This window comes from Mustela lutreola, chromosome 7, assembly GCF_030435805.1.
Source record: "Mustela lutreola isolate mMusLut2 chromosome 7, mMusLut2.pri, whole genome shotgun sequence".
Classification (NCBI taxonomy): Eukaryota; Metazoa; Chordata; class Mammalia; order Carnivora; family Mustelidae; genus Mustela; species Mustela lutreola.
This window is the reverse complement of record NC_081296.1, coordinates 41,035,840-41,062,562: the sequence shown is the minus strand read 5'-3', so window position 1 is coordinate 41,062,562 and position 26,723 is coordinate 41,035,840. Positions and strand designations below refer to the sequence as shown.

Genomic DNA, 26,723 nt, shown 5'->3' with positions numbered 1-26,723 from the left:
TTCATACCTGTCAGGAGGAAGCGGGGGACAGGTCTTGTTATTAAAGAAAGAAAGAAAGAAAGACCCCAAACAAGGGCTAAGAAGCGGTCAGACTGAGGCAGTGCCACATGGCTTAGAACCTTACCCTCTACGATTCTTTGCTCTTAAGATAGACGGTTGTTGTTCTGTTCTCTGAGTCACAGAGACATCCGACTATTTATAATACTTGGGTCTCTGACTGATCCTTTTAATGTCCTCCATACTCATTTCACAGTCATTTAATTAGTTCCTTTGAAACCTGGACCTCAGAAGGGGATCCACAAAGGTATGGCCTTGGTATCTAGCCTGGCCTGGGTTACCCGACGCAGACCTACTTACTTTATTCAGAATGGAGCGATATGGGGAGTGAGGTAGGGAAGGAGGGAAAGAAAGTGAGACGGGGTGTCTTTCCAAGCTGACCTCCGCCTACTGTCAAGGGCAGCTCACCCTGGGACCGGGCAGGACCAGATGCCCATAGGGAGCATGAACTGCCGTGGCTCAGGAGGATGCGAATCTCCCATTAGGAGGGGTTCATTCAGTACGTTACCCCCCGCCCAGCCCACATTCTCTGGGGCACATGCCTGAGTGCCTGAGGGCTCCTGGGAGTCTCCCCCTCGGAGTCAACAAGAAAGTTCCAGGGTGGCAGATGGGAAGTCGGGAGCTGTGGGGTGGTGTCCACAGCCAGAGAGGTATGGCCATGACTGTGCCAAGACCCTCAAGTCAGGTGTAGCCAAGACGATCTAAGGTAAGAGATGTCCTCACATTGTGTCCAGCTCACCGTCAAAATCCCAATTCAAAAATTCTGGTAATATTTTGCTATTTTCTTAAGAGACAGAGCTGATGTTATTTTTGAAAAAGCAGCACTAATAAATAGAAATCAATACCATTTGGGCATTTGCCCACTGATAGTGTTCGTTTCTTTAAGCAGGAATCCCCCACACAGAAGACTGCAGACCCCTAGAAGGTTCTGGTGCTGCAATCAGGGGGAGCCTGAATGCATGAATTCGACCATGTGCTGTCAGCAGACTGTGTCCACAATGCTTTCCATACATGTGCAAAGGCACTATTTCATAAGTATGCAGATGCTGTTTTGATTAATTAGATACTGAAATCTACTCAGTGAGATGACTCTCCATTCCTAAGAGCTCTTTTCATGAAGGACGTCATAGATAGGCTGGTCGTTCATTCTCTGTCTGCCTTCCCAGACCCAATCTTGGCCTTTCCTCCCCCTGCTGTGTGTCTCAGGAGGGAGCCCTTGCCCTCTGACTTCTAGCTGGACTTGACCAATAACAGACGGGATGGTGAGAGAAGTCAAGCTATTTGTTCTGACTCTCTACCCATATCCACACCTGCCCTTCAACCTTGGCTGGTCCTGAGACCCCTCTGGCCTCCAGTTTCCCCATCTGTACAATGGGGGGTTTAAGATAATCTCTGAGGTGCATTTCAGTTGCTGTTTTTACTTCTTAGATCCTGGGAAAGAATAGTTATTCACATCTGCCAAACCCAACAGGGATGAATTCCAAGCTGACCTCCCCTCATTGCTGTCAGGATGCCTCTTCAAAAGCAGATCAAAATGACGAGACAAAAGTAGTTTCTGATGTGTCTTTATCTCCTTCCACATGAGGTGTTCACTAGGGACTGGCTCCTTTTAGTCATCGAAACCCAGAGCTGCATTTAGTAAATACCAAGCAAAGAGTCAGGCTCGACTGTCGGGATCGTTTTTTTCCTAAACATCAGGTATGTCTCACTGGGCATAAATGAGGGCATCTGCAATAGAAAACATCACCTAGCACACTTTGCAGGTGACCCCCTGTATTCACGGGGCATGCCCCAAATATTGTATAAAATTGCCCAAAGGTGAAAGGGAGTCAATTTCTTCTCAACACATTTTCCGAAGTGGATTAGAGGGAGCGTATCAGCCCTTGGCCACAGAAGTCCTTCATCCTTAAACACAGAAGGGTTAAAAATTCCTTCTTGAACTCAACCTCTCCTAACAAAGTTTATCAGTCTAGGGGCTGCACCCAACTCCAGCAGCTCAGAACTTCAAACGCAAAATATGAAGCATCTGAAATATGCGAGTTCATCCTCTTGGCATCTGACCCCTCAGTGGTCCTCGCCTCCTGTGTGGCTGGAGGCTTGTCCTAATTTCAAACGCGTGCGAGACGATTTTCCACAAATTATGCTTGCCGCGTTCAAAGCTGTTTTTTTAGTCTCTATCTATCGGTTTCCCAGGGACGTGTTCCTATTTCTCTTCCCCACATGAAGTTTGATTGTTTTTTCGGGTCCTGTCTGGAACTGCTTTGGATATAAAACATCTAAATTTAAAAATATCCTCATGCATATCAAAGAAGAATGCAAGGACATTAATATTATCCCATAATGCTTATTACAGATCGCACAATGGGTAAAATTCTAGGCCTGTAGGATTATACAAAAACACTATGGGATAATAAGCATATGACTTTCAGTTTTTCTTGGATACTATTATGATTTCCTAAATATTAAATATTAACACGGTACTCTGTAAGATGCTGAGCTTTCTTCCATTTCCTTCTGTAAACATAAACATCTGACACTGCTGTATTTGACCACCCAAAAAGGGTACTTTTCCTTTGCTTCCTAAATATTTCCTTTTCTCTGGGATATTTTCCAGGCAGTCACAATTTTTAGTATTAATTTAATTGTGATTATGACTCCAATGTCATGCTTCTCAAATGAGAGTCCACATAGCCCTAGAAATGGCAATCATTTGCTAAAAACTAGAGGTTTGGAGTGCCTGGGGGGCTCAGTGAGTTGAGCACCTGACTCTTGTTTTCGGCTCAGGTCATGATCTCGGGGTCACGGGACCAAGGCCCACATGGGGCTCTGTGCTCAATGCAGAGTCTGTCTCCCTCTTCCTCCCCATCCGCCCCTCCCCTTGCTTAGGCTCTCTCTCTCTTCTATCTCAAATAAAGAAATAAATAAATTTTAAAATTAAAAAACCTGGAAGTTTTTCAGATCAAAATGATTTGAAATCGACACAAGTCGAGATTTTCTCACTAGAAAATCAACAGGAAATAGTAATAACAATAGCAAAACAACAAAAGTAGTAGGATGCTCCCAAACCCAACTTAGAGAGAACAGGTCACAATCACTCTAAAATGCGAAGGATGTCTTGATATGTGTCTGTCAGATTTAACAATGCACCCCATGTATTTGTCAAACGAAACGTTATCGTTGCAGAGATATAAACGTTTCGGCCTAAACGTGACTTCCTTTTTTACTGTAGTAGGAAAAAAATCTGACTTTCAGCTGCATGAAAACAATTTCTTGCAATGATATTTCTTTTAAAAACTACTTAAGTTTTTGAAGAAAAATCACTGAATCTTAAAAGATATTTTATTGGGGCGCCTGGGTGGCTCAGTGGGTTAAGCCTCTACCTTCGGCTCAGGTCATGATCCCAGGGGCCTGGGATCGAGTCCCGCATAGGGCTCTCTGCTCAGCAGGGAGCCTGCTTCTCCTCATCTCTCTCTCTGTCTGTCTCTCTGCCTATTTGTGATCTCTCTCTCTGTCAAATAAATAAATAAAATCTTTAAAAAAAAAGATATTTTATTTATTTCTTTGAGAGAGAGAGCAAATGCACCTGCTTGTGAGGGGGGAGGGGCAAAGGGGGAGGGGGAGGGAGGAATCTGAAGCACACTCCTTGCTGAGTACAGAGCCTGCTGCCAGGCTGGACTGTAAAACCATGACCCGCGCTGAAACCAAGAGTACGATGCTCAACTGACTGAGCTGCCCAGGCACCCCGGATTTTTTTCAATTTAACGGAGAAGCTGGGATTTGGAATAATCCATTGGAAAACATGAAGCACTAAATTGCTTCAAGTTTCCTGCCGGGTCAGTTTCAGAAACACGTTAGGAGGTGAACAAAGCTCTGTGAAGGGCTCACTGGTGACACCTTGATTATGTACACATAAACTTTTCTTGCTTGGATCATAAAGAGATTGCCAGGCTAAAACCCACGAGTATTAGCAAACAGCACATCTCAGACACAAGTGAAGGAGCAGGAAAGGGACTCTCCAACCAGCTGAGAAGTCTGGCATGAACGATCAGTGCATTTAATGGTCTTTGCTGCTTCGGTTAATAACGTTGGTGTAAAGGCTTGTTAATGTGCAAGATGCTTAGCTGTGGGATATCTGAAAAGGTAATTTTTAATAGGGTAAGGCTATAACAGCGTATTCTGTTAGGGGGCCCATTCCATTCTGTTCCATCCCATTCATAGTAAGGATAGTGCTCACGTCTCTGAAAACGAAGAGACTGTGCCTAACATTGAGACAGAGGCCAGTGTGGGGGCTGGTGAATGTGCCCCAAACTTCTGGGGCATCCACAGAGAACAACACACTCTTAAAAGGAGAGAAATGCACTCAGTGGCTGACTATTCGACTTTTTTAGAAACACTATAATAAAAAATACACCAAGCATATAACATCGTGTATAATGCAAAACCCATGTGCATTTATAAGATCATATAGACATTTCTAGCCTTTCTTTGTGTTACTGGGGGCTGCACATACAGGGTTCTCCTTCATCCACACTTGAGAGATAAGGTATCAGAGCCCTGCACCTCCAGTTTAAGTAGAACATGATGGTATGGACATAATTCGATCCAGCCAAAATGTGAAACTATGCTAGGTATCAGTGGACTGTTTTTTAATTTAATTTAATTCTATTCTATTCTATTCTATTTTTTTGGTTTTAAGATAAAGGATCCAAATGGGACAGGAACCAAGATCTTCACCCAAATTTTTCATTTACCATTCCTGGGGTACTGTGGTTTCAACAGAGCAGAAACACCTCCCCCGCCCCAACCCCAGAGCAATAATTTAGCTCACTGTCAATGTTGCTGCTGAATTTTAAGCTATATAGAAGTCTGAATTTTAAAAATAAAACACACCAGGGACGCCTGTGTGGCTCAGTTGGTTGAGCGGTCGACTCTTGATTTCAGCTCAGGTCATGATCTCACCATCATGAGATCGAGCCCCAAGATAGACCCCACGCTCAGCAGGGAGTCTGCGTGAGAGTCTCTCTCCCTCTGCCCCTCCCCACCGCTTGCTCTCTCCCCCTCCTTCAAAAAATTGATAAATAAACAAGAGTTTTACAAACTAGTTAAGGAGATGATATTAACAAACAAGAAATGAGTACCATAAAACTGCGTTTGGGAAATAAGCCTGATACATGGGGTGAGTTCAAGCGTCTCACTGGCTTGAAAATATCTGACTTGTAGCTGAAAATATCTAACTTGCCTACCTCACCGGGTTGGTAGCAAGACCAAAGAAATAATGCAAATGAAAAGGGGGGCTAGAGACTTTCATGTGGGTGTCTGAAATTATTGCTATGATTTCTAATAATTATAACAGCGTTTTCTGTGAGGGGGCCCAGGCTGGCAAGGAAACATAAGCTGGCTTGGGAAGAAATGAGCGAGGAATACAGCAGCCAGGGAAGGTTTGACGGATCGGGTAAGGTGTGCGTGGGTCCTGAAGACCAGATGCAATCTGGAGAAGTGAACGTGAACTGGAGAAAACCCTGGACAGGGTCAGTAAGTGAGCAGATGGTGATCATCTGGTCAGAGTGGGAATGGGAGGAAAGCAAGTGTGGGTTAGCTGTGTTAGACTATACAGACCTTCAAAGTCAAGGAGCAGAGCTCGATCGGACATGTCAGAGCCAAGGCTCCACTGCACCAGCAAGGGGCTACTTCTGGAAATAGAACAGTGACAAACACCAGGAACAACCTAACACTTACCTAAAAGTAACGCATATTCCTCTCTTCTTCCCCCTTCTCTCCCTTTTCCTTCTTTCTCAGGCTATGGTACGGCTGCCTAGCGATACCATAAATCAGTGAACCTTCAAAGCACTTTAAGCCCCCCATAACACAGGGTCTCCCATGCCTCTAGCCACCAGTGGTTTCAGTGAGATGCCCAAAATTTCCTCATTTGGGGAAATGTATAATAATTGAAATACAGAACAGAAGCTGAGTGCAAAACACTCATTTGGAGATAAAAAGCTGCTCAGCTTGAGTTTACTGATCACATCTCTGGGACTGGAAAAAATAAGAGTAATATTATAATAGCTAACATTCACTGAGCACCTACTGGGTACAAGACTCATGAATTAGTTCACTTAATCTTTCAAAGACCTTCGAGGGGATATTACTATTAGCCCCATTTTTTCCTAAAGATTTTATTTATTTATTTGACAGAGAAAAATCACAAGTACGCAGAGAGGCAGGCAGAGAGAGGCGGAAACAGGCTCCCTGCCGAGCAGAGAGCCTGATGTGGGGCTCGATCCCATGACCCTGAGACCATGACCTGAGACCATGACCTGAGCCAAAGGCAGAGGCTTAACCCACTGAGCCACCCAGGGGCCCAGCTCCATTTTCTTGATAGAGAATCTGAGGCCTTTGGTCCCAGAACAGGTAACCATCAGAGTCAGGGCTTTAAAGGTTATTCTAGGTTCTAAGCCAAAAGACAGTTAATATGGAAATGAGTGAGCATCACAAAAAAGAACCTTTTTATTAAACAGATTTGAAAACTAGAATCATCGGGGTGCCTGGGTGGCTCAGTGGGTTAAAGCCTCTGCCTTCGGCTCAGGTCATGATCCCAGGGTCCTGAGATCGAGCCCCCACATCGGGCTCTCTGCTCACCAGGGAGCCTGCTTCCTCCTCTCTCTCTGCCTGCCTCTCTGCTTACTTGCGATCTCTGTCAAATAAATAAATAAAATCTTAAAAAAAAAAAAAGAAAGAAAGAAAAGTAGAATCATCAATGCAAACTCCTTGTCCTAAAAAACAAAGGAGTGATTACAAAACAAATACCTTTCATATATGCAAATTGATTTTTCAAAGTGGAGAAATGAGTATCTTAAAATTTCCTAATTTTGAATTAAGAAATGAAAACAAGATTCCACTTAATGCAATACATATATGCAGGCACAGCTGCATACACTGAATTTCTGTAAATCAAATACTAACTGCATTTACAAAAAGGCTTCTCTAAGGTAAACAAGCAATAAATAATTAATAAAATGAAAGATCGTTTTGTAATTTGAATGGTCACTCAATAATTTATCTGTTTTGTGAGTTTGGATTTACAGCAGACTCCTGACATTCCTGAGGCATAAAACCGGAACCTTCTTGAATTCCCAGATTCACAAATACAAAAATGTTTATAGAGGCTCCTAGCTTTCTTGCGAATCACACGTCTACAGAGAGTCATGTACATTTCCTGTTCCCAGGAAATTTATATGCTACACACTACAAATGAATCACACTTTCACATTTCACTTGAGGTGTATCTCTCACTCGGCTGTCATTTCTTACAAAAAAAAAAAAAAATTTTCTCATTAATTAATGAGCATTATTGCCAGTGCACAAGTAAGCAGGGAATAGCAAAGCTAAATGACCCTTCTCCGTACATGTATCTTGCAAGACAGACTTTTCAGAGCCGTATCTCAGTCAGACTCATGACACGGACCCTCAGGAGAACACAGAGACTCACACACCTGCAAGCGAAATCCACAAACACTGAGGATCTACACATTCATGAAGTTTGCATGGGCTGCGGCAGGGGCCCTATCTACAGAACCCACAGAAATCCCGCTGTTCTTGCTAACCCAAGAGTTTCAGAACTCTGCTGCACTTTTTGGTGATGAGTCCCGAAAATGTGATTATAGAAACCTTGGCCCCAGGAATGACAGGAATTTGCCTACTCATTCAAAATACCTATACTTTGTGTGGTTGGGGTTGGTGAAAATCACAGTTGGATGGCTTCTCTGCCTTCAGAATGGAGCCCAGTCATAGTCGGTACACTGCGCACGGAGTCCAGCAGCTGGACGTTCTCGAAACACTGTCCTGGGACGCTCAGCCTCTGACTGGAGTTGAAACCGCCCCCACCACCACCCCAAATGCCGCTAACCACAAAAAACAGGCAGGACAAAGAGAAAGCATGAGCAAATGAGACAGGAAGAGAAATGAAAGAAAGAAAAGAGAGAGCATGAAAAAAAAAACTGGCTGCCGTGCGGGGGCAAAAAAAGAACAAGACAGACATTATCATTTCAAAATATACAGCTTATACATTTCAGAACATATTTGAAAACACTCCTGCCAGATTTCCAAATTATTTATTTATTTATACCCCTTTCTTGTTCCAGCATTTTGCTGCCAGATTAATTTTCCTTCAGTTCAACTCTGATCAAGTTACTCCCCTGCTTAAAAACCCCAATAGCTCCTCACCGCTTGGAAAATCGAGTTCAATTTCCTTAGCCTCCTATTTCAGGCCCTCCATAATCTGGCCCCGAACTTCTAGCCTAACCTTACCCTGCACTTCTTCCCTTTACACATCCTTTGCTCCAGCCAAAATATACTCCCTGATGCCCCCTGCCCCCATTCTGTGTTTTCCGGCCTTGCACCTATGCTTGCCCTGGTCCCTCTGCCTGGAATGCCTTTCCTGATAACTGCGTATGTCCCGTATGCCTGACCTCTCCAGACTCCGCCTGGAGGTCGCCGGGCTCCAGGCAGGACCGAGGTTATCAGCAGCAGACCCTGCAAACTTTACCCACGTGCTTTATACACATCGTGTCACTGGACTCTCAGAGGAGGAGGAAGTATCTTCTTACTGCGGTCCCGGGGACCTGGGGCTGTGTCCTCTGCCCGCTGCTCTTCCTGCTGCCCCCAAGGCTACCTCTCACACAAAAGAGAAGGTGGCTCATAAATCAACGCCAACACAGTGTGGCAAAAATTGCTTTTAAAGGAGAAAAGGTGCACCTTCCTATTCTGCATGAACTTGACATCGCTTGTCCAGTCCCAACGCACAGTTTCACTGGAGAGCCCCTTGTCCGACCCTGTGAGGCCGGACGCCACACAAGCTGATTGCAAGGGCAGAGGCCCCAGAAGTCCAGGGGGCCAGGGTGGGACAGCTGATACCCCAGATGCCCCTCGGCACTCCCTGCTTGGAGACATGAGCACAGACACAGGAGAAAGACCACCATCGTAAACGTCAGGAGCTCGAGTCCTCCTTGGAATTCTAAGAACAGGCCAAAGGCTTTCTAAAGATAGCGTTTCTCACCAAGAGTTTGAGAGCAGGTTTCTTCCACTCTCCATACAACCTCTAGAGCCAGCTTCAACAAACACGGCAACCGCGTGGGGGACAAGACATCACGACTGATGGACGGGGCCCTGCTAAGTACGCCAAGCCGCCCACAGCCACACACTCACCGGACAAGGGCCAAAGCTCTTACATGATGAGTATTGGTGTAACCTTAAGGACAAGTGGAATGTGGGCTGTACGCATCTGATATGCTTTGCTTTCTAACCGTCAGCATCAAGAAGTGACCCATATTGCCTGGAAGGGAAGAGCCCGCCCCTCCGTTTTCTCCCCTTCCCTGTGACAGGCAGGTCTCATGATCACAGCAGACATCTCATCCCAGTTCCTGTAAGTTTCCCTCCAAACCAAAAGCCCTACTGTCCTGTTTCAATCTGACAAACAAACAAACAAAACCCAACACCATTTGTTAGAGCATGACTTCAGATGAAAACTGGTTCAGGGATTAACTGAAACGTCACATCCCTCCCCTGGACAAAACTCGACTCGGTCCAATAAATGATGGCTCCCTCCATAAAATTTTAAAACAAAGGTGACTTCAGTAACCACGTGAAATCTATGGTTGCCCTGCCAGTCTCTCACTCTGTCTGCTGCTGACTTCTGGCCTCCTGCAACTCAGGACACGGCTCTTCTGCCCTGCGCCTCCCACCCCTGCCTGAGCTGGCTCTCTCCACCCCTACCTTACTGCCATTCGGCCTTTCCTCCCCAGCCTGGCATCCCCCTCACCCTTCTCCTTGTCTCCACGCTGAAATGCTGTCCATAGCAAGATTTAAGAGGGAAAAAAAATTTAACTGAGCACAACTAGAACTCTGTCTCCCTAAACCTTTCTTATTAATTACTAAGTAGCACTCTTGAGTTGGAAATTCTGTTGATGGGCTCCAAAGCTGCTGTCAGTTCTTAATCATTTCCACTTACAGAACTGCTACCTGGCTTTTGCTCTCTTCGGTTCCAAACTACAATTCATATGCGAGCTTTCCCTTGTTTGACTTCTGAGCCATTTTTTTTTTAAGATTTTATTTATTTATTTGACAGACAGAGATCACAAGTAGGCAAAGAGGCAGGCAGAGAGAGAGGAAAGGGAGCAGGCTCCCTGCTGGGCAGAGAGCCTGATGCGGGGCTCGATCCCAGGATCCTGGGATCACGACCTGAGCTGAAGGCAGAGGCTTTAACCCACTGAGCCACCCAGGTGCCTCCTGAGCCATTTAAACATCCAAACACAAGTTTGTAAACAAGGGGTGACATGGTTTCTTTACAGAGGTTGTTGGGGATGGAGGGGGTGTGTGTATTCAGACACCTCAAAGCAGAGAATGAAAAAATCCACATTAAAAAAAAAAAAAAAGCATGGTTCATGGACGGGTGAGCTGAACAGTGGGAATGTGATACCACAAGTAGTGATGACCCCTTGAGCTGCGCCCTGGGTAAGCGACAGAACCTGCACCGTCTCCATCCCGGCGCAACGGGCCCAGAAATGTGTGCCTTCCCCAGGGGGCCGCCATCAGGGGCGAGAATGGAGACGTGACAGTCCCAGAACAGAAAAGAGAGGGACACGTAAGAAATCTAGACATTTCTCCCATGTGAACAGACATGGCTGCAAGCGAACAAATGCCTTATATTGTGGGGTAATAATATATACCACAATTAGTATCTTAAAGAGGAACATATCCCAGGATGGACTCAGTGGGAACAGCATTCAAATTGAAAAGACCTCAAATAGAGAGAGTTGTTGGTGCAGCCTGGGTTTGCAGGGAAGAGATGTGGCAGTGACGCACGGGATCTCCAGATCCGATGACAAGTGCTCTCCACAGTCCAGGCTGAAGAGAGCTGGGTTTGGAAGCAGGATAATCTGGATACAGATGATTGCCTCGATGACAATTTTGTTTTGCTGGAGGAGATATAGCCTCAGGTACGGACAGGAAGTACAAGTCCAAGAGCAGAATGAAAACTGTTTAATACATAGATATCAGGCAATCCCGTTTTTAGAAATTATTCCCGACCTAAATCCCTCCACTCTAGGTACCCTGCACTCCTGAAGGAATCCCTGATTTAAAGAATCATTCTGGGGGCGCCTGGATGGTTCAGTTAGTTATGCATCTGCCTTTGGCTCAGGTCATGAGCTCAAGGTCCTGGGATCGAGTCCCGGCACTGGGCTCCCTGCTCAGTGGGGAGTCTGCTTCTCCTTCTGCCTGCCCCCCCCTCCACTCGTATTCTTTCTCCCTCACTCTCTCAAATGAATAAATGAAATCTTTAAAAAACAATAAAAAAATAAAGGATCATTTTGGAAATAGGGCCTGTCCCCAACTATTGCAGCTGAATGCAAAATCCTAAAGCCTTCTCTGGGGAAATGATAACCAGTTACCTATTGCTTGGTTTTTATTTACTTGTTCAATGTGAACATATTTTAGAGAGAGCATACAATGACAGACGTCCATCAGATTTATTTGCATCATTTCCCTGATTACAGAAGCTTTATACAGGCATTTGTAGCGACCCTTATGCAAAGCTCGGTAACTTTATGAAGGCTTCAAGGATCTCATCTCTGCTCAGTAAAGAACGGGGACTCATCCTAAATTTTCAAGCAACGAAACGGGTTATGTCGTTGCAGTCTGAAAGACTGAAAAATGGTGCAGACAGCAAAAAGGCAGTCTGCGTGTGGCCCTCTCCCCTCCTGTCCCCGTGCAAGACCTCACTAATGACTCCTGCGACACCCCTCGTTCCTGAGTTGGGCACAGCACAGCTACACTCAGCCAGGGCTGGCACAGGCTAGGAGACCACGTGGTGGGACTCACATACTATCTTCCAAAGAGAACAGCCACACTGATAAACAAACAGCATGCCCCAATCCAGAGGCCTTCCAGGGGAGGAAAGAATTCACTGGGCTGGTCAAACAAGGCCCCAGGGGCGAAGATGGCTGCTTTCAGATATCTGAAGGGGGAAACTGGGCCTTTCATTCAGTGTGGTTCCAAAGGGTAGTCAGGTAATAATAGCACCCCATGGTAAACAGTGGTGGCATCACAAGAGTGCGTTGTAGGGTAGGCAGGGTGAGGAGGCGGGGAAGGAAGTCAGGGTGAAAGTATGCTGCTGCACGCTCTCTCTCTTCTTCTCGCCCAACCTCAGAGACACAACAGATTTCTCCTTGAATCCTCTGTAAATGAGGCCCACTGATCCATGGAATGTTCCACTGGGATTTCGAAGAAAGAGAGACGGACATTTACAGCTGCTGTTTAATAGCTGTGGGGGGAGGGGCTATGCAGATAAAGGGAGAATTCTTGGATAAATACAGAAAGGACAGGCTGAATTTGCAATTTAAGTATACACTGCATACTCCCTGCTTACTTTTTAGCTCTAAACCCTCTTATTCTGAATACCTCTCAATGTCTGCCCAAGACTAATTTCTCCATGTCCGCGCAAGGTGCCACAAAGTGTCCCGATGGCTCCTTTGGGTCATGTCCCCACTGATCTGTACTAAGAGCCCTCTGCTCAGGGGGCCCAAGGGATGAAGGCAGAGTCCCAGAATTTCCTGGAGAAGTCTTGTTGGTCTTGACGTAAAAACACATTTGTTTGTTTGTAGAGGAAACAAACCTGTCCAGGCTTGGCGACACAGAGCTGAGCGAGAAATTCATCCGGAGCCCCTGAAGCAATGCCCTGCTCCCAGCTCAGCAGGCTGTGGTTATGTAAGTTCTCATTTAATCTGATCCTTCCATTTGATTCTGTGCCCTGCGCTGATCATCCATACCTTGGACTCAGTTCCTGCATCTGTAGAATGGGAACACTCCGGGGACACCCAACCACGCCCACCCGGGCCAGCCACACTATGGGGATGGAGGCAGTCCCCGTGGGAAACTGAGCTTTGGGGAAGAGAGAAGTAACAGGACTGAGTCTCCTTATTTAATATTTTGCAATGGGGTTAAGCTCCACACTAGGTCGCAAATCCTTAAAGAGATGAATCTGTTCACTAGATGTTGAAATATATCCTGAGGCTCTTCTTTACTAATTACTTAGAATGACACTAGTTCAAGTGCCAGGAAAGAAACTGCTTTTACAGGAATCATTTACACTTTCCGGAATACCCTCCAGCAGGGACGATGTTCTCCCTCAAATAATCTTTCCTTTTCGAAATCTTTAACTCCCCAGGGAAAGACAAACAGAGAGGTATGATTCCTATGTGCGCCCTTCCTACATTCTCCCTACTCTTCAGAAAGAAAGAGAGAGAGAGAGAGGGAGAGAGAAACACAGCATGGACGCGAGGAGTAGCCATTTTCCACACACACATAATCCTAGCCCAGTGACCCAGACTGTGGAGACTGGGGGTGGCGGGAAGAGTCATTGCTAACCCTTCACTTCTCCCTGAAACCATCCCCGACACTGGACACAGTGGGGTAGGAAGGGCACCGCGGAACCCCAGCCTCTCTCCCATGCCCCTGTATAAATGCTCCCCGGTCAACTTGAATCATGACGGCAGAAGGTACAGGAGTAAGGGGGGCCCACACAGTTATAGATCATGCATATGTAAGGGGCCTACCTGCAGAAATCTCTAGAAATGTGAACACCACAAGAAGAATGAAAGAGTGATACCCATATGTTATATTCCAATTCCAATAATCCCTCAAAGGTATTAAGAAGCCCTGTGAGTCTATGGATGAAATCAGAGTTGGCAGCCTGGTGGGTACCCTGACTTGTCACGAATTTCTCTTACAGACCTTGGCTGGGGCCATTCAGGATCCACTCCCACCCCCATTCTTACAGTTCAGCATCTGGATTTCCTTTTTGGGAATGTCAATCAGGCGACCCACCCCTTCACCCCTCAGGCCAAGGGGATGGCATGTGGCTTACACCAAGCCAACTGAGCTCTTGTTTCCAGGGCTTTGAATCTTGGGTGGAGAAACCTGTTGGAACGTATCCACTGCAGCAGTAGCACGCAAAGGAAGACCATCAATTCTGTTCACCTGGACTCCCAGAACTTCCTCAATTTCTGTCCCTCACCAAGCCTGGTTCTGCACACTTCCTGCTGATTTCTCTGACTTCCTGGATATTCTTCCAATAAAATCCTTTTGTTTTGACTTAATCAGAATCAGTGCCTATTGCTTGCAAAAGAAGAAGAGTAACTAATACAGATGCCTAGCTTCTGGACCTGAGGTTTTCCCGGCCCAACAAATTTTAGATGATTCTAAAAATGTCTATTCTCCCTAAAATTGTCTTGTTCCTCCACAGTCAGGAAGAATAAGAAAAGCAAAAGAGAGAGGGAGGGAGAGAGAAAGGAACATCTACTGATTCTAGAAACTTCCATCATGTCCCGCTCCAGCTGACCCCTCCTCACTCCCACAGGCAAACACTGTTCTGATTTCCATCACCCCAGCCTAATTCTTCCTGTTCTAGAACATCATGTAAATGTAATCAGACAGAATGTACTCTTGCATCTGGCTTATTTTGGTCAATTTAGTATTTCTGAGTTTCATCCAGGTATTTATACATTTCAGTAGGGTGTTCTTTTTTCCTGCTGAGTAATACTCCATTGTATGAATGTACTTCAGTTTGTTTACTCAGTGTTCCGTTGATGGATATCTGGGTTGTTTCCAGCTTTGGGGCTATTACGAAAACAGCTGCTATAAACATTCTTAAACAAATCTTTTTTATGGACATATGACTGCTTTCATTTTCTTGAATAAATGAATTTTTATTAACCACTGGAGAAGCTTTCTTATTATAATACCTTGCAGAGAAACAATAATATACTTTCAGCAGGGGAAAAGGAAAATGCCTATTTTTCTTTTAGGACAGGAGAGGTTCATAGATACCATTCTATTAAACCCCAAATCCCTCTCCAATAGCTTCATTCTTTCCATCTGCACACACCCTTGTTTCTCAATAATTCTAAATAAACCTTTCTCTCTCCCCTTAAACTAGCAAACAGTCTCAACATGACTTTTTCATGGTAATTTTTTTTTAATTCCCAGTTGTGTTCCCAACAGCCCATCGTGGTTTTATTTTCTCACTTCTCATTCTCTCTTTGACCTCTTGCAGTGTTCAGTTGTGTTGACTGGCGCTCTCTCTTGCTCTCTCTCTCTCTCCTATCTTGCTTCTTAAGAAAAACTAAACTTCAATTACTCAGTTGATTTTTGCCATGAAAACAGGTACCTAAAGACTGGTCTTAAATGCTCACCACTGTACAAATCCTTCTCTTGGCTTCCATCCACATTGATAGGAGAGATTCCATAGCCAGGCTCTGGGGTTTGAACATGGCTCTCTCCCTTGCTTAGCTGGGTGACTCTGGCAAGTTATTTAACCTCTTTATGACTCTGTTTCTTCTGTGGCTGATAACGGGATCCACCTCGAACGGTTATCATGAACATTAAATGAGCTAGCACTTACAACTGTGCCTGGTATGTAGTAAGTGCTCAATTAAGACAAACAGTTCCTACTTTCTCATTTGTTCCTCATTGTGGTGTATGTAATAAGAGAAACTTACAAAGCATGGCAGACTTCTTAATAGAGGAGATGAAACCAGAGCATATGATGCCTTTCCTAGGCAACTCTAACAGTTGAGCCTCTTACCCGTACTTCCCTAAGGTGGACATACTGCCAAGCTGCTTCCTTGATGTCATTGTCCTTATGATTCTACACTCTCTTGAAGGTCTCATGCATTGTGGTGGCCTTAATGATCACACCAAGGCCAATGACTTCAAATATAGGTCAACAACCATTAAATATCAGTATCTCATCCCCAACTTTCTGCTTGGTATCTGCTACCATTCATTCAAACTCAACACGTACAAAACCAAAATCCTTGTTTTTTTGTTTTTCCACAAGGAGATTGCCCTCGGGATTTCTCTTTGTCCTCAGTGTATATGCATACACCAAATATACATGGCCCCATCTTGCCAGTTCCCCTAGGGTGTATAAGAGAGCCCGAGAACGGATCTTGTTAAGGCAACACTGAAACACTCTCTTGTTTCCTGAAGGCCTGTCCAGTCCACTTGGGAAGGTTCATGGTGACTACAGACCCTGCAGGAGGCCTAGGCTGTGGGGGTGAGCATGCCAAGTGCCTGGGAATGAAGCTGCTTCATTAAAACATGAGCGTCCTCACCCCGGGTCCAGCGGGACTTGGTCCCAAGCCTTCCCATCTCATGCTCACACTTGTGATAACACTGTGAGTGTTTCTCTCTGGGAGCCCTTGCTCCATGCCTGAACGTGGTGTCCATGAAAGGGCAGTTTGCGGGGCCAGGGGAGGAAGCAGGGGCACAGCTGGGCAGCTGGGCACCTGGGCATCAACATTCCATCTCTGCACCTCCAAGCTTTACTCAAGGGAAAGAACTTGAACTCAAAGGCTCAGTCAGGTCCTGTGCCCATGGGAGGCTGTGCGGCCCCTTTAATATTCCCTGGAACAAAATCTCCTGGTCTTGCAAGCAGCCTGATCCAAGTCCCCTGGATGTCTAAGGAAAGCATCTGGGGGATTCTACCACAGCTTTCTGCCTGTGCTAGTCATGAGGGTGGGTCCATTCCTCCTCCTCTGGACACACAGTGGGATGGCCCCTCCGCCACCCTTGAAGTTCAATATGACAAGTGACTTGCTTTGGCCAATGAGATGGGAGCAGCAACAACAGGGATGGCTTCTGGCAGAAGCCTCGAGAATCCGTGCGGGATTCACATACTCCCTGTCCCCGCCTCTATGGGAGCATAAGGGGACAGGCAGCCTCTGCCAGCCTGGAGGTCCCAGGAGGAGCAGCACACATACCCCATTACACACGCAGCACAAGCAACAGACAAACTTGGCTTCGAGAAGTCATTGGGACTGGGTTCTTTGTTGCTGCCACCTAACCCAGGAAATCCTGACAAATACCATGGCCTGTTCATGACCAGCCAGCAACCTCCGGCTTCTAACTCTTCCTCACCTCTGGCTTTTAGATTTCCCCGCTGTTGAGTTCATCATTCACAGATGAAGACCGACCCCTGCTGCTGGGGAGTCCACAGTGACCCGGCAAACCCTGGCCTCTGGTGCTGCCCAACCCCAGTGCCCTGAGCATGAAAACCGGTACCGTGTTCCCCACAGTCCGCATCTAAGCACGAGTCTTCCTATTAATGCGGCCTATGCTAGCGGGGCTGGCCGCGTAATTTATTGTCCAAAATGGTTTGGAGGGTGAACGGCGACTGGGCAACAGGCATAAACCTTTGTTGTCCCGGGCACACAGGGATGCGTGGGCACCCTAACTCTGACGCCACATCTCTACAGTCTTAGGTCTAGGGGTAGAGATGTTATCTCAGGAGAGATCGCCATATCCAGGAAATGTGATTAAAGGCTGAAGACGGGGCCTGTGGTAAAATTAATGTGTTTATCAGAGTGTCCTCTGCTTTTCCTATTCTATGTGGCATTGGACTGAGTGAGTGCAGCTGTTTCTCGAAGCAGGCACATGCGGGTAGCAGTAGACATCCAAACAAAACCAAGAACCCAATGCAACATCCAGCCGGGAAGTTGGAGCCCCCTGCGGAAGCATTAACAGCGTCCTCCTCCTGCAGGGCAGCCTGGGAGTCATTTAAGAGGAAGAAGGACGAAATCAAGAAAACAATCTTAGCAGCAGAAAGAACTATGGAAACAAAGTCAAAGTAAATGCAATTATCAGGGACCTCGGGCTGCTCCTCTCCCGAGCACCTGAGACATATTAATGTCAGTAAGTATTTTCCAAGAATGCTGAATCTTCTAGACAGAGTAACACATTGTAGATGGTAGCTGATTTCTCTAATCTGCTGTTATTTTGCATTTCCTTTACTTTGTAAAATACCACGATTCTTATTGGTCCTCAAAATCTTACAGCTTATATGAAAAAGAGCTCCACATCACTCGGCATCAGGGAAGTACAAATCAAAACCACAGTGAGATACCACGTCACACCAGTCAGAATGGCTACAATTAACAAGTCAGGAAAAGGAGCACAAGTATTGGTGAGGATGTGGAGAAAGGGAAAGCCTCCTGCACTGTTGGTGGGAATGCAAGCTGGTGCAGCCACTCTGGAAAACAGTGTGGAGGTTCCTCAAAAAGTTAAAAATAGAGCTACCAGCAATCGTAGTACTGGGTATTTACCCCCAAAATACAAATGTAGTGATCTGAAGGGGCATGTGCACCTGAAAGTTTATAGCAGCAATGTCCACAAGAGCCAAACTATGGAAAGAACCTAGATGCCCATCAACAGATGAATGGATAAAGAAGATGTGGTATATATACACAATGGAATACTATGCAGCCATCAAAAGAAATGAAATCTTGCCATTTGCAACGATGTGGATGGAACTAGAGGGTATTATGCTTAGCGAAATAAGTCAAATGGAAAAGACAGCTGTCATATGATCTCCCTGATATGAGGAATTTGAGCACCAAGACAGAGGATCATAGGGGAAGGGAGGGAAAAATGAAACAAGAGGAAACCAGAGAAGGAGACAAACCATAAGAGACTCTTAATCTTAGGAAACAAACTGAGGGCTGATCGAGAGGAGGGGGTGGGAGGGATAGGGTGGCTGGGTGATGGACGCTGTGGAGGGTATGTGTTATGGTGAGTGCTGTGAATTGTGTAAGACTGATGAATTACAGATCGGTACCCCTGAAACAAATAATACATCATATGTTACTAAAAGAAAAAAGAAATCTTATGGCCTATGATCAAGAGGTATGTAACGTTTTTTGAATCTGTTTTTCTGTGTCCCAATCCCCACTTTCCACTGGGTTTCTGTCACTCACAACCAAGACTTCTAATTACTCTATCTACCAAGGAACAGTGCCACATGATGTGAATCCAAATAGTTCCCCAAAATCTGGGTCGGGAAGACAGGGTGGCGTATATATAGAAAAGATTGGCTATGAGTGGATAACTGTTGAAATTAAGTGATCAGTAGAAGGAGCTTACTATGATACTATCAACCCATTCTTTTTGTCTATATATGTTAAGGTAAGTGTTAAAAAAAAAAATCTCACAGGCCTCACACTTCAAGTCCAGCCCAAATCAAGGCAAACCAAAGAGCAAAAGAGGCAGAATCAAATGTAAACCAGACAACAGCGGACATGCACAGAACATAGCTGCAATACATGAATACTTCCGCAGAAGAGTTCTTGGCAATACACAGGGCTTTGGAGACCAGACCCAAATCTATGAGGGCCTGACAGGAGCTGGGGGCCTTGGACAGCCATGGCTGGCTGATGACCAGCCCAAACGATGCAGCCTTGGTCTGGCCAGGTGCTTCAGCTCCAGGCAAAACAATCGAATAGACATCCCCCTGCTGGAAGAATTTGCTCTTCCTCCCAGGTAATCCCAATAAAGCAGCTATTACCCAAGACCCACAGTAAAGCAAGGGTGTGGCTCAGACAAAGGCCTGGGTAACTTCATCTCCAAATGTTCACTGAGGACTTCCGTTGTTGTTCCAACACAATATATCTCGCAGTTTATAAACACCACCGCAATTTGGTCTCTTAATTTAGGCTAGAGCCACCACCCTTTATGGGGTCCTGCCTTCCCCTGGGATTAGAGGTTCTTGACCCCAGCTACCCATTAGAAATATCTGGGATCTTTAGAAAAATCCTGATGCCCCAGGGGCAACCTAGACCCATCAAATCACAATCTCTGGGAGTGGGGCCCAGATGTCGATATTTCTGGAAGGCTCCTTGATGATTCTAAGGAGCCGCTAGGACAGAGAACCACAGACTTGGGTAGACCCGGATCCATCAGAGGCTTACTCACTGTAAATGGTGCCTCACTTCTCCGGACATCCCCTGCTACTGCTCGGACCACCCCCACTTTCTGATCTTCATGTGTGGGCAGACCTCAATCAATCCAGAACCTAGTTCTTTCCTCTTTCTAGGAGTTTCCTAGGGCTGCATGACAAAATACCACAAACTTGGTGGCTAAAAACAACATAAATAAAGTCTCAGAAATCTAGTTCTAGAGGCTAGAAGTCCAAAGGCAAGGTGTTGGCTGTACGCCGGGATCCTTTCTTGCCTCTTGTAATTTCTGGTGGTTGCTGGCAATCCTTGGTATTACTTGGTTCGTGGACCTATTACTCCAATCTCTCCCTTCATTGTCACTTGGCAATCTCCCTTGAAGTCTGTGTCCTTTCTTCTTGTAAGATCACCAGTCATATTCAATTAAGAGCCCCCCCTACTCTGGCAGGACCACAACACCTTCCACCTGCAGCAATCCTGTCTCCAGAAAGGGACACATTCTGAGGTTCCAAGAAGCACACTGTTTCAATCCGGGGCACTCCTAGTCACCCATAGAAAGCAAGTCTTAGATGTTACCTTCATCAGAATGCATATAAGATCGAGCAAACTGGGAGCACGATGCCTTTTAAAACATGTTTTCTTTCGGAGTCATTTTAGACTTCTAGAATGGTTGCAAAGATAGTACTGAGAGTTCCCGAATGCTCTTCACCCCGCTTCCCCTAACGTTAATATCCTGTGAAACTATGGTACCCTTATAAAAACTAAAACATTCACAGCAGTTATGGTACTGTTGACGTAACCCTATACTTAGTGCATCTTTCAGCAGGCATCCCACTCATGCCTTTCCCTGCTCCGGGATCCAAATCAGGACAGCAGCTTGCATTTAACACAACGGTTTTCAGGACGGAATCAAAGGGCCACCGCCAAGCTCTGATTCACGGCATCCAAACCTCACCCCAGGTATCCTCTCTGAGTCTGCCCTCTAGCCTCCCAGCCAATCTCACATTTGCATCCAACTGACTATGTTTCATCTCTTCTTCCATCCTGTTCAGATCTGGTAACCCCAATTTTTAAGTCAGGTCAGTTCTTAACAGTTCTGAGGTCATGGGACACCTTTGAGAATCCTTGAGAAGGGAACAGATTCTCCTCTGAAGAAAATGCACAGACAAAAACCATTTTGCAACCAACTTCAGAGCAGATATCAATGCTTCCGTCGTCTCCCAGGGTTCCCACCAACACACGACTTCCCACAGTTTGGCGTCCCTGGGCATTGACTTTGTGATGAAATCACTAATGAAGCCCTCTCCCAGGACAATGTCTCCAGCTCGCGGACATGGCGGCAGGGCTGTGCACTCTGGGTTTTGGACAATACCAGCAGTCCTGGTCACTGCCTTCAGCCAACAGTGGACACTGAGGGTGGCTGGACTCTCCCCTTCTGGCCAACTTAGCTGCCGGTATTTAAGCCCACAAGTTTTGGTTGACCCTTCACCTCTTTGGAGCCCACCTTCTCTGTGATGAAAGGAATCTCCCAGAATTTAACACTTCTCAATCTGAAAGGCAGGTTATCTCCTCAGTTTCAACTAAGAAAAGTGACTCTGGGATCCAGAGCAGTATTACCGAATTCTGTCAAAAAATCAGACCTGCCGCCATTTTGAAACAGCAGGAAACTTGGTACCAAGGACAATGCCTGCTTATGGCATTTCAGCTTTGGAAAGAGCAGTGTGAACCACCACCCCCCATACACACAAACTCCAAACAACTGGCAACTCTACAACACTACACATCCTCTGAAGTCACCACACAAGCTTAGAGCAGGAACCAAGGAAAAGGGCAACTGCCCCCACTCAATCCTCACAACCTTGGTTTGAACCTCTCGCTCGCCCCAGTTCCTAAAATGCCGTTTGTCCCTCCCCCTCAACACCCAGTCAGCCTCAGATGCTTTTTTTTTCTATCAATGCCTCATCTCTCTGACAGATGGCCCAAGGGTCCTCTGAGCTAACCTGCCTGGCAGGCTCTCCTGTGTCCCGGGGCCCTACTTTGCTCTCTATTACCGGTCGAATCAGGATCACACCAATTCCTCCAGCATCAGGCAGAAGGGAACAGGGTTGGGGAAGAGACGAGAATAATTCTTCTGGGCAGAGCTGGGTCTAGGCTTACCTTCTGCAAACGGCTCCCATTCATAGAACCGGCCCATGAAGGGCTTGTTGTTGTAGGACGCGCACTGGACTTCCCGGATGCTTCTACTGCTTTCTGGACACACCTAATAAAACAGGTTTTAAATGTGCAGTTAGTGTCTGCGTCTTCTCAGAGCCCCAGGCCCATCCCAGAAGACCTCTCCAGCTTGAAATGTCAATCCTCCTCCATCAAAAGCAGCATTTCTGAAACCGTGCAGATCACCTGCATCAAAAATTTAAAATGCAGATCTCAAGGCTTCCTTCCAAGTTTACTACATCAGAATCTTTGGAAGGACACTAAAATTTTAACAAGCTCCCCAGGTTAAGCTTTTGCACCGTCATTTGAAAACCAGTAACTAAAACCTTCTGTTTCTGACAAATTTGTCTGCTTGCCTCCCTTCCCCCCGCCAAGGCCATCCATTTCCATCTGTTTGACTTTGTTCGTGCCATTCCTGGACATGGGATCAGATTCACAGCAAGCATGTACAGAATCCTCACCATGTGCAGGAACTGCTTTGAACACAGTACACTTGCTAATGCATTTAATCCTCAGGGTGACCCATGAGGCCAATCGGATAGTTTTGCAGATTTTTCACCAATGAGCAAACTGAGGCACAGAGGAACCCACACAGCCAGGGAGGGCAGAAGCTGGAGTTAAGGCTCAGTGGTCTGGTGGCCACCACGCTGCCCAACTTGTCTAAATTCTCTCCACCATCTAACGCCACAGCTCCCACCTTTAGAATGCAAAATAATCACCCAGAAATCTCACGGGAAATGCAAAGTCTTGGGTTCCTCCCCCCAAGGATCATCAGTCAGTAAGTCTGGGAAGAGGTCCAGGAATCTGTATTTTATTAAACTACCCAGGTAATTCTGATATACTAGATTACTCTAAGAAAATATCCTTTCTTATCTATAAATGATAAATATGAGCAAAGTATGACATGAAATAAATAAATATGAAATATAAAAATAATACCAGAATCTCTAATGCAAATCATGAATAAAGCATGATCTACCTTCTTAAATCCTACATATACTCTTACTTAAGTGTGGGGTATGCGTGCATACGCGTGCCCGCGCCTGTGTGCATGCGTGTCTTAATAATCAGAGAAAAAGGAACCTGGTCCCTTAAATATTAATAACCCTGTGTATAAGAAGTCTCTGGAATAAACTGCTAATCAGGTTACACCAAGTCCTGAAGGATTTATAAAGAAATCTACGGTATGTATCAGAAACATCAGGTCTTTTCAAGAGGAGGGAACAAGAGGAGGAATAAAACCAGGTGGAAGCAGGGGCACCTGGGTGGCTCAGTGGGTAAAGCCTCTGCTTTCAGCTTAGGTCATGATCTCACCCTGGGATTGAGCCCTGCATAGGCCTCTCTGCTTAGCGGGGAGCCTGCTTCCCCCACTGCCTCTCTGCCTGCCCCCCTGCCTCTCTGCCTGCCCCCCTGCCTCTCTGCCTACTTGTGATCTCTCTCTCAGTCAAATAAATAAATAAAATCTTAATAAAAAAAAAAAACACAGGTGGAAGGAAAAGCATCTCTTGCTTGATAAAGGTCAGTCGGGTAAGGCTGCTGGGTGGTCATGGCCCTGCCACAGCCTGAACCGAACCATATGCAGCAGGAAGCTACGGAAAGAGAATGTGCTAGAAACTGGTGGGGAGAGAAGGGCCCGGTGAACGGTCAGGGTGGGCTGAGCTCCGACAATCAGTCAGAAGCCAACAGGCTGGGCAAGGCTGTCTCTGGAAGCCGGGACGATGGCGGCGCCCAAGCCAGAACCATGCAGGCGTCTGGCAACACCAGGCGTCTCCATGAAGGATTTGGCATCAAGATGTTTTTGACAACTCTTAGGTCAGAACCAGAGCTCAATGAGGATGTGATCAGCTGGTGGCTCAGGGGAAGTCACTGTCCCGGCAAAGAGAAAGAATCGCCAAGTGGTTTGTTGAAAATACAGATTCTCTTGGTTGCCTGGGTGGCTCAGTCGGTGAAGCATCTGACTTCATTTCAGCTCACGTCATGATCTCGGGGTCGTGCAATCGAGCCCCACATCGGGCTCTGCGCTGAGAGTGCAGTCTGCTTGAGATTCTCTCCTCCTCCCTCTGCTCCCCTCCCAACTCTCTCTTTCTCATAAAAATCAATCAATCAATCAATCAAATCTTCTAAAATGCACATTCCCAGGCCTTACCCCAGTGTTAGGGGAGGGAAAGGGTCCAGGAATATATTCTTGAAGAACTCCCTCAATGATTATGGCCCAGCCGGCTGGCACTGGACCACAGCAGCAACCAAAGGCCACACCTCAGCCTCATTCTTACTCGGAATTAGTTAACACGCAATCACAGTGTTAGAAGAGTGACCATCAAATCCAACCATTTACTCTACAGATGAAGACACAGGGGCCTGGAGAAGTGGCACAGGTCACCAGAGGTCACAGTGACAGAGGGACTGAGCCCAGAGCACTGACCACCCACTCTGGCCCTAATCAGAAACTAGAGATTAGCTATTCAGTTGCATTTTTTTTTTCATAATGGAAACAGACCAGAACAAGCGGGCACATGTCCTATTCCTCAGATAACCACACCTCTGGAAAGCCAAGTTGCTCTGCCATGAGGCTCCAGCCAGAAGCCACCCTTAATTTGTCTGGGGACAGTTATCAGAATTGGAAGCCACAGACCGCAAAAACTCAGCCAGTCTGCTTAACCCCTTTCTCTTCCACCAGCAAAAATATGCCAAGAGGCTGGACCACGAACCAAAGTATCTGTAGAATCATTTTGAAATGCTCAGTACTTGATGATAGAAATGTATATTTCATGACACATAAAGTAGTCTACAACCCATTAAGTGAAAAAAAAAAAAGTGCTAAATGATTGTGTGTGTGTGCACATGCACACCCATAGAGAAAGAAAGGTTAAAAGCATTATCTCTGGAAGGTGGGTTACAGATTTTTTTCTCTTTCCACAAAGAAAAGAAAGCTTTTGGTGTATTGCATTGTCTCATTTTTCTGCAATAAATATGTAATATTTATGTAACAAAAGTGGATCATTACTGAGCCCTTCCAAACACTCCGGCCCTTTGCCAGCTTTACGTGCGCTCGTAGTTTATAATCTTAGGGTATATCTTAATGCCCCACTAAGGCTCTCACTCTGACCATACACATCTGCCAAGTCAACCAGTCACCTGTGAGGGATCATCCAGGGTACCCTGCCCCAGGTCACTAACAAGTTCTTTTTATGTGAGCCTGGCCCAGTTACCTCCTGAGGCGGGGGTTGGGGGACTTCATGTGGCATCAGACCCACAGTGGGGCGTCAGGCACTGAGGCAGCAAATCTACCTCCAGTCACCCAAAGGCAGGTGGGCCCAGCAGGTTGCCTGTGATACCCAGCACATGCTGAGCGTGGGCAGATGCCGCTGGAGATGACCGGGAACCCTGGCCTCGCCCTGTGTGTTCCCCCCCAAGGACTCACAGGATGCCACATGAGGGGCCGCTCAGCAGGTAGGAGCGAGCCCAGGCCGGAGAAATGCGAGACTCACAGGGCTCAAATGTGGACATGAGTTCCTAAGATAAAATTATAGTAAGGGTGATGCAGGCAGAAGCCTGGGCCAGTGAGGATGTTAAGAACAGCTCACTTGTACTGAGCAGTTACTAAATGCCGGGCACGCTACCCCAGCCTCACCACAACTATTATACCCATTTTACAGATGAGGAAGCCAAAGCAGCAGAAAGCTGAAGGAGCTGCCCAAAGTCATGGGCTGATAAATGATCAGGATCGGAACCCACACACTTTGGACCCTGAACCCATGCCAGTAACCACCACGGTGCCCCTCGAGAATGGAGGACAGCAAAATGAATCTGGCATGGGTCCTCAGACAAGGGGACCTTAACTCCTTGCCCGAGAGGTCCTAGCGGCCGAGGTCGGTTTCAGCCTCTGAGGCCTGGTGGAGGGGCCTCGGCTGTAAAGATCATGCAGTTGTGTACTGAGGACCAAGCAGGGCCAGGGAAATTCGGCTTCACGTCTTCTGTGGGTTACATCTGTTTGTACTTGCCATACTATTATCTGTATACGATCTCCTCTCGTTTTAACAGACTCTCTGAAGTTCAAACTTCCAGGTTACAGATCATTTTACATTTGTTACATTTTAAGTGGGCTGTTTCCTGATACCATGGACTGAGTCACCCACATCTTATCGGTGACTGTGTCTAGTTTACACTGTGAGTTGGCTTTGGGCAGATTTCCTGCAGACACTAATCCTTTCCATGGACGTAGATTCCTGTAACCTTCAGGCCAGAAAAGTGGGACAGGGAAAAAGCCGGGAGGATAGAGATCAAGTCCATGCAGAATGGGGCTAGGAAAGACCGGAGCTTCATTGTCTTGTAATGTGTCTGGGAGATAACCTCCCTTCAAATGACTTCCTTTCACCCAAAAGAGGCAGCAATGTTTCCACTGGTCTCTTATGGGAAAAGGAATGAAGACGGACTTTAATATAATGAGCTGAAAATCCTCATAAAGCACTTGAGACCCTATCCAAAGTTCCATCTCGACAATTGTTTCGGGTTGCTACGAGTTACAAAGAGTGTTATGGAAACTCGGGCTATGTTCCTAGAGACCCCGGTTGATCTGAGATGACATGGCTCAAGAGGCCACTCTTGGTGATCGCATACCTACCTCTTGATAATTAATTACTTTCACTTCCTCAGTGGACCAAAGTGTGTCAT

General features: G+C 46.2%; 1 protein-coding gene across 2 annotated transcripts in view; it reads right to left on the bottom strand.

The window, feature by feature from the left end:
* Window positions 1-26,723, bottom strand: part of THSD4 (thrombospondin type 1 domain containing 4) — a 564,345-nt gene that overhangs the window by 422,950 nt on the left and 114,672 nt on the right. For both annotated transcript variants that reach the window (XM_059180552.1, XM_059180551.1), the window contains one exon: window positions 21,999-22,101. In XM_059180552.1, coding sequence (XP_059036535.1) covers window positions 21,999-22,101 — 103 coding nt within the window. The remainder of the gene's footprint in view (window positions 1-21,998; window positions 22,102-26,723) is intronic.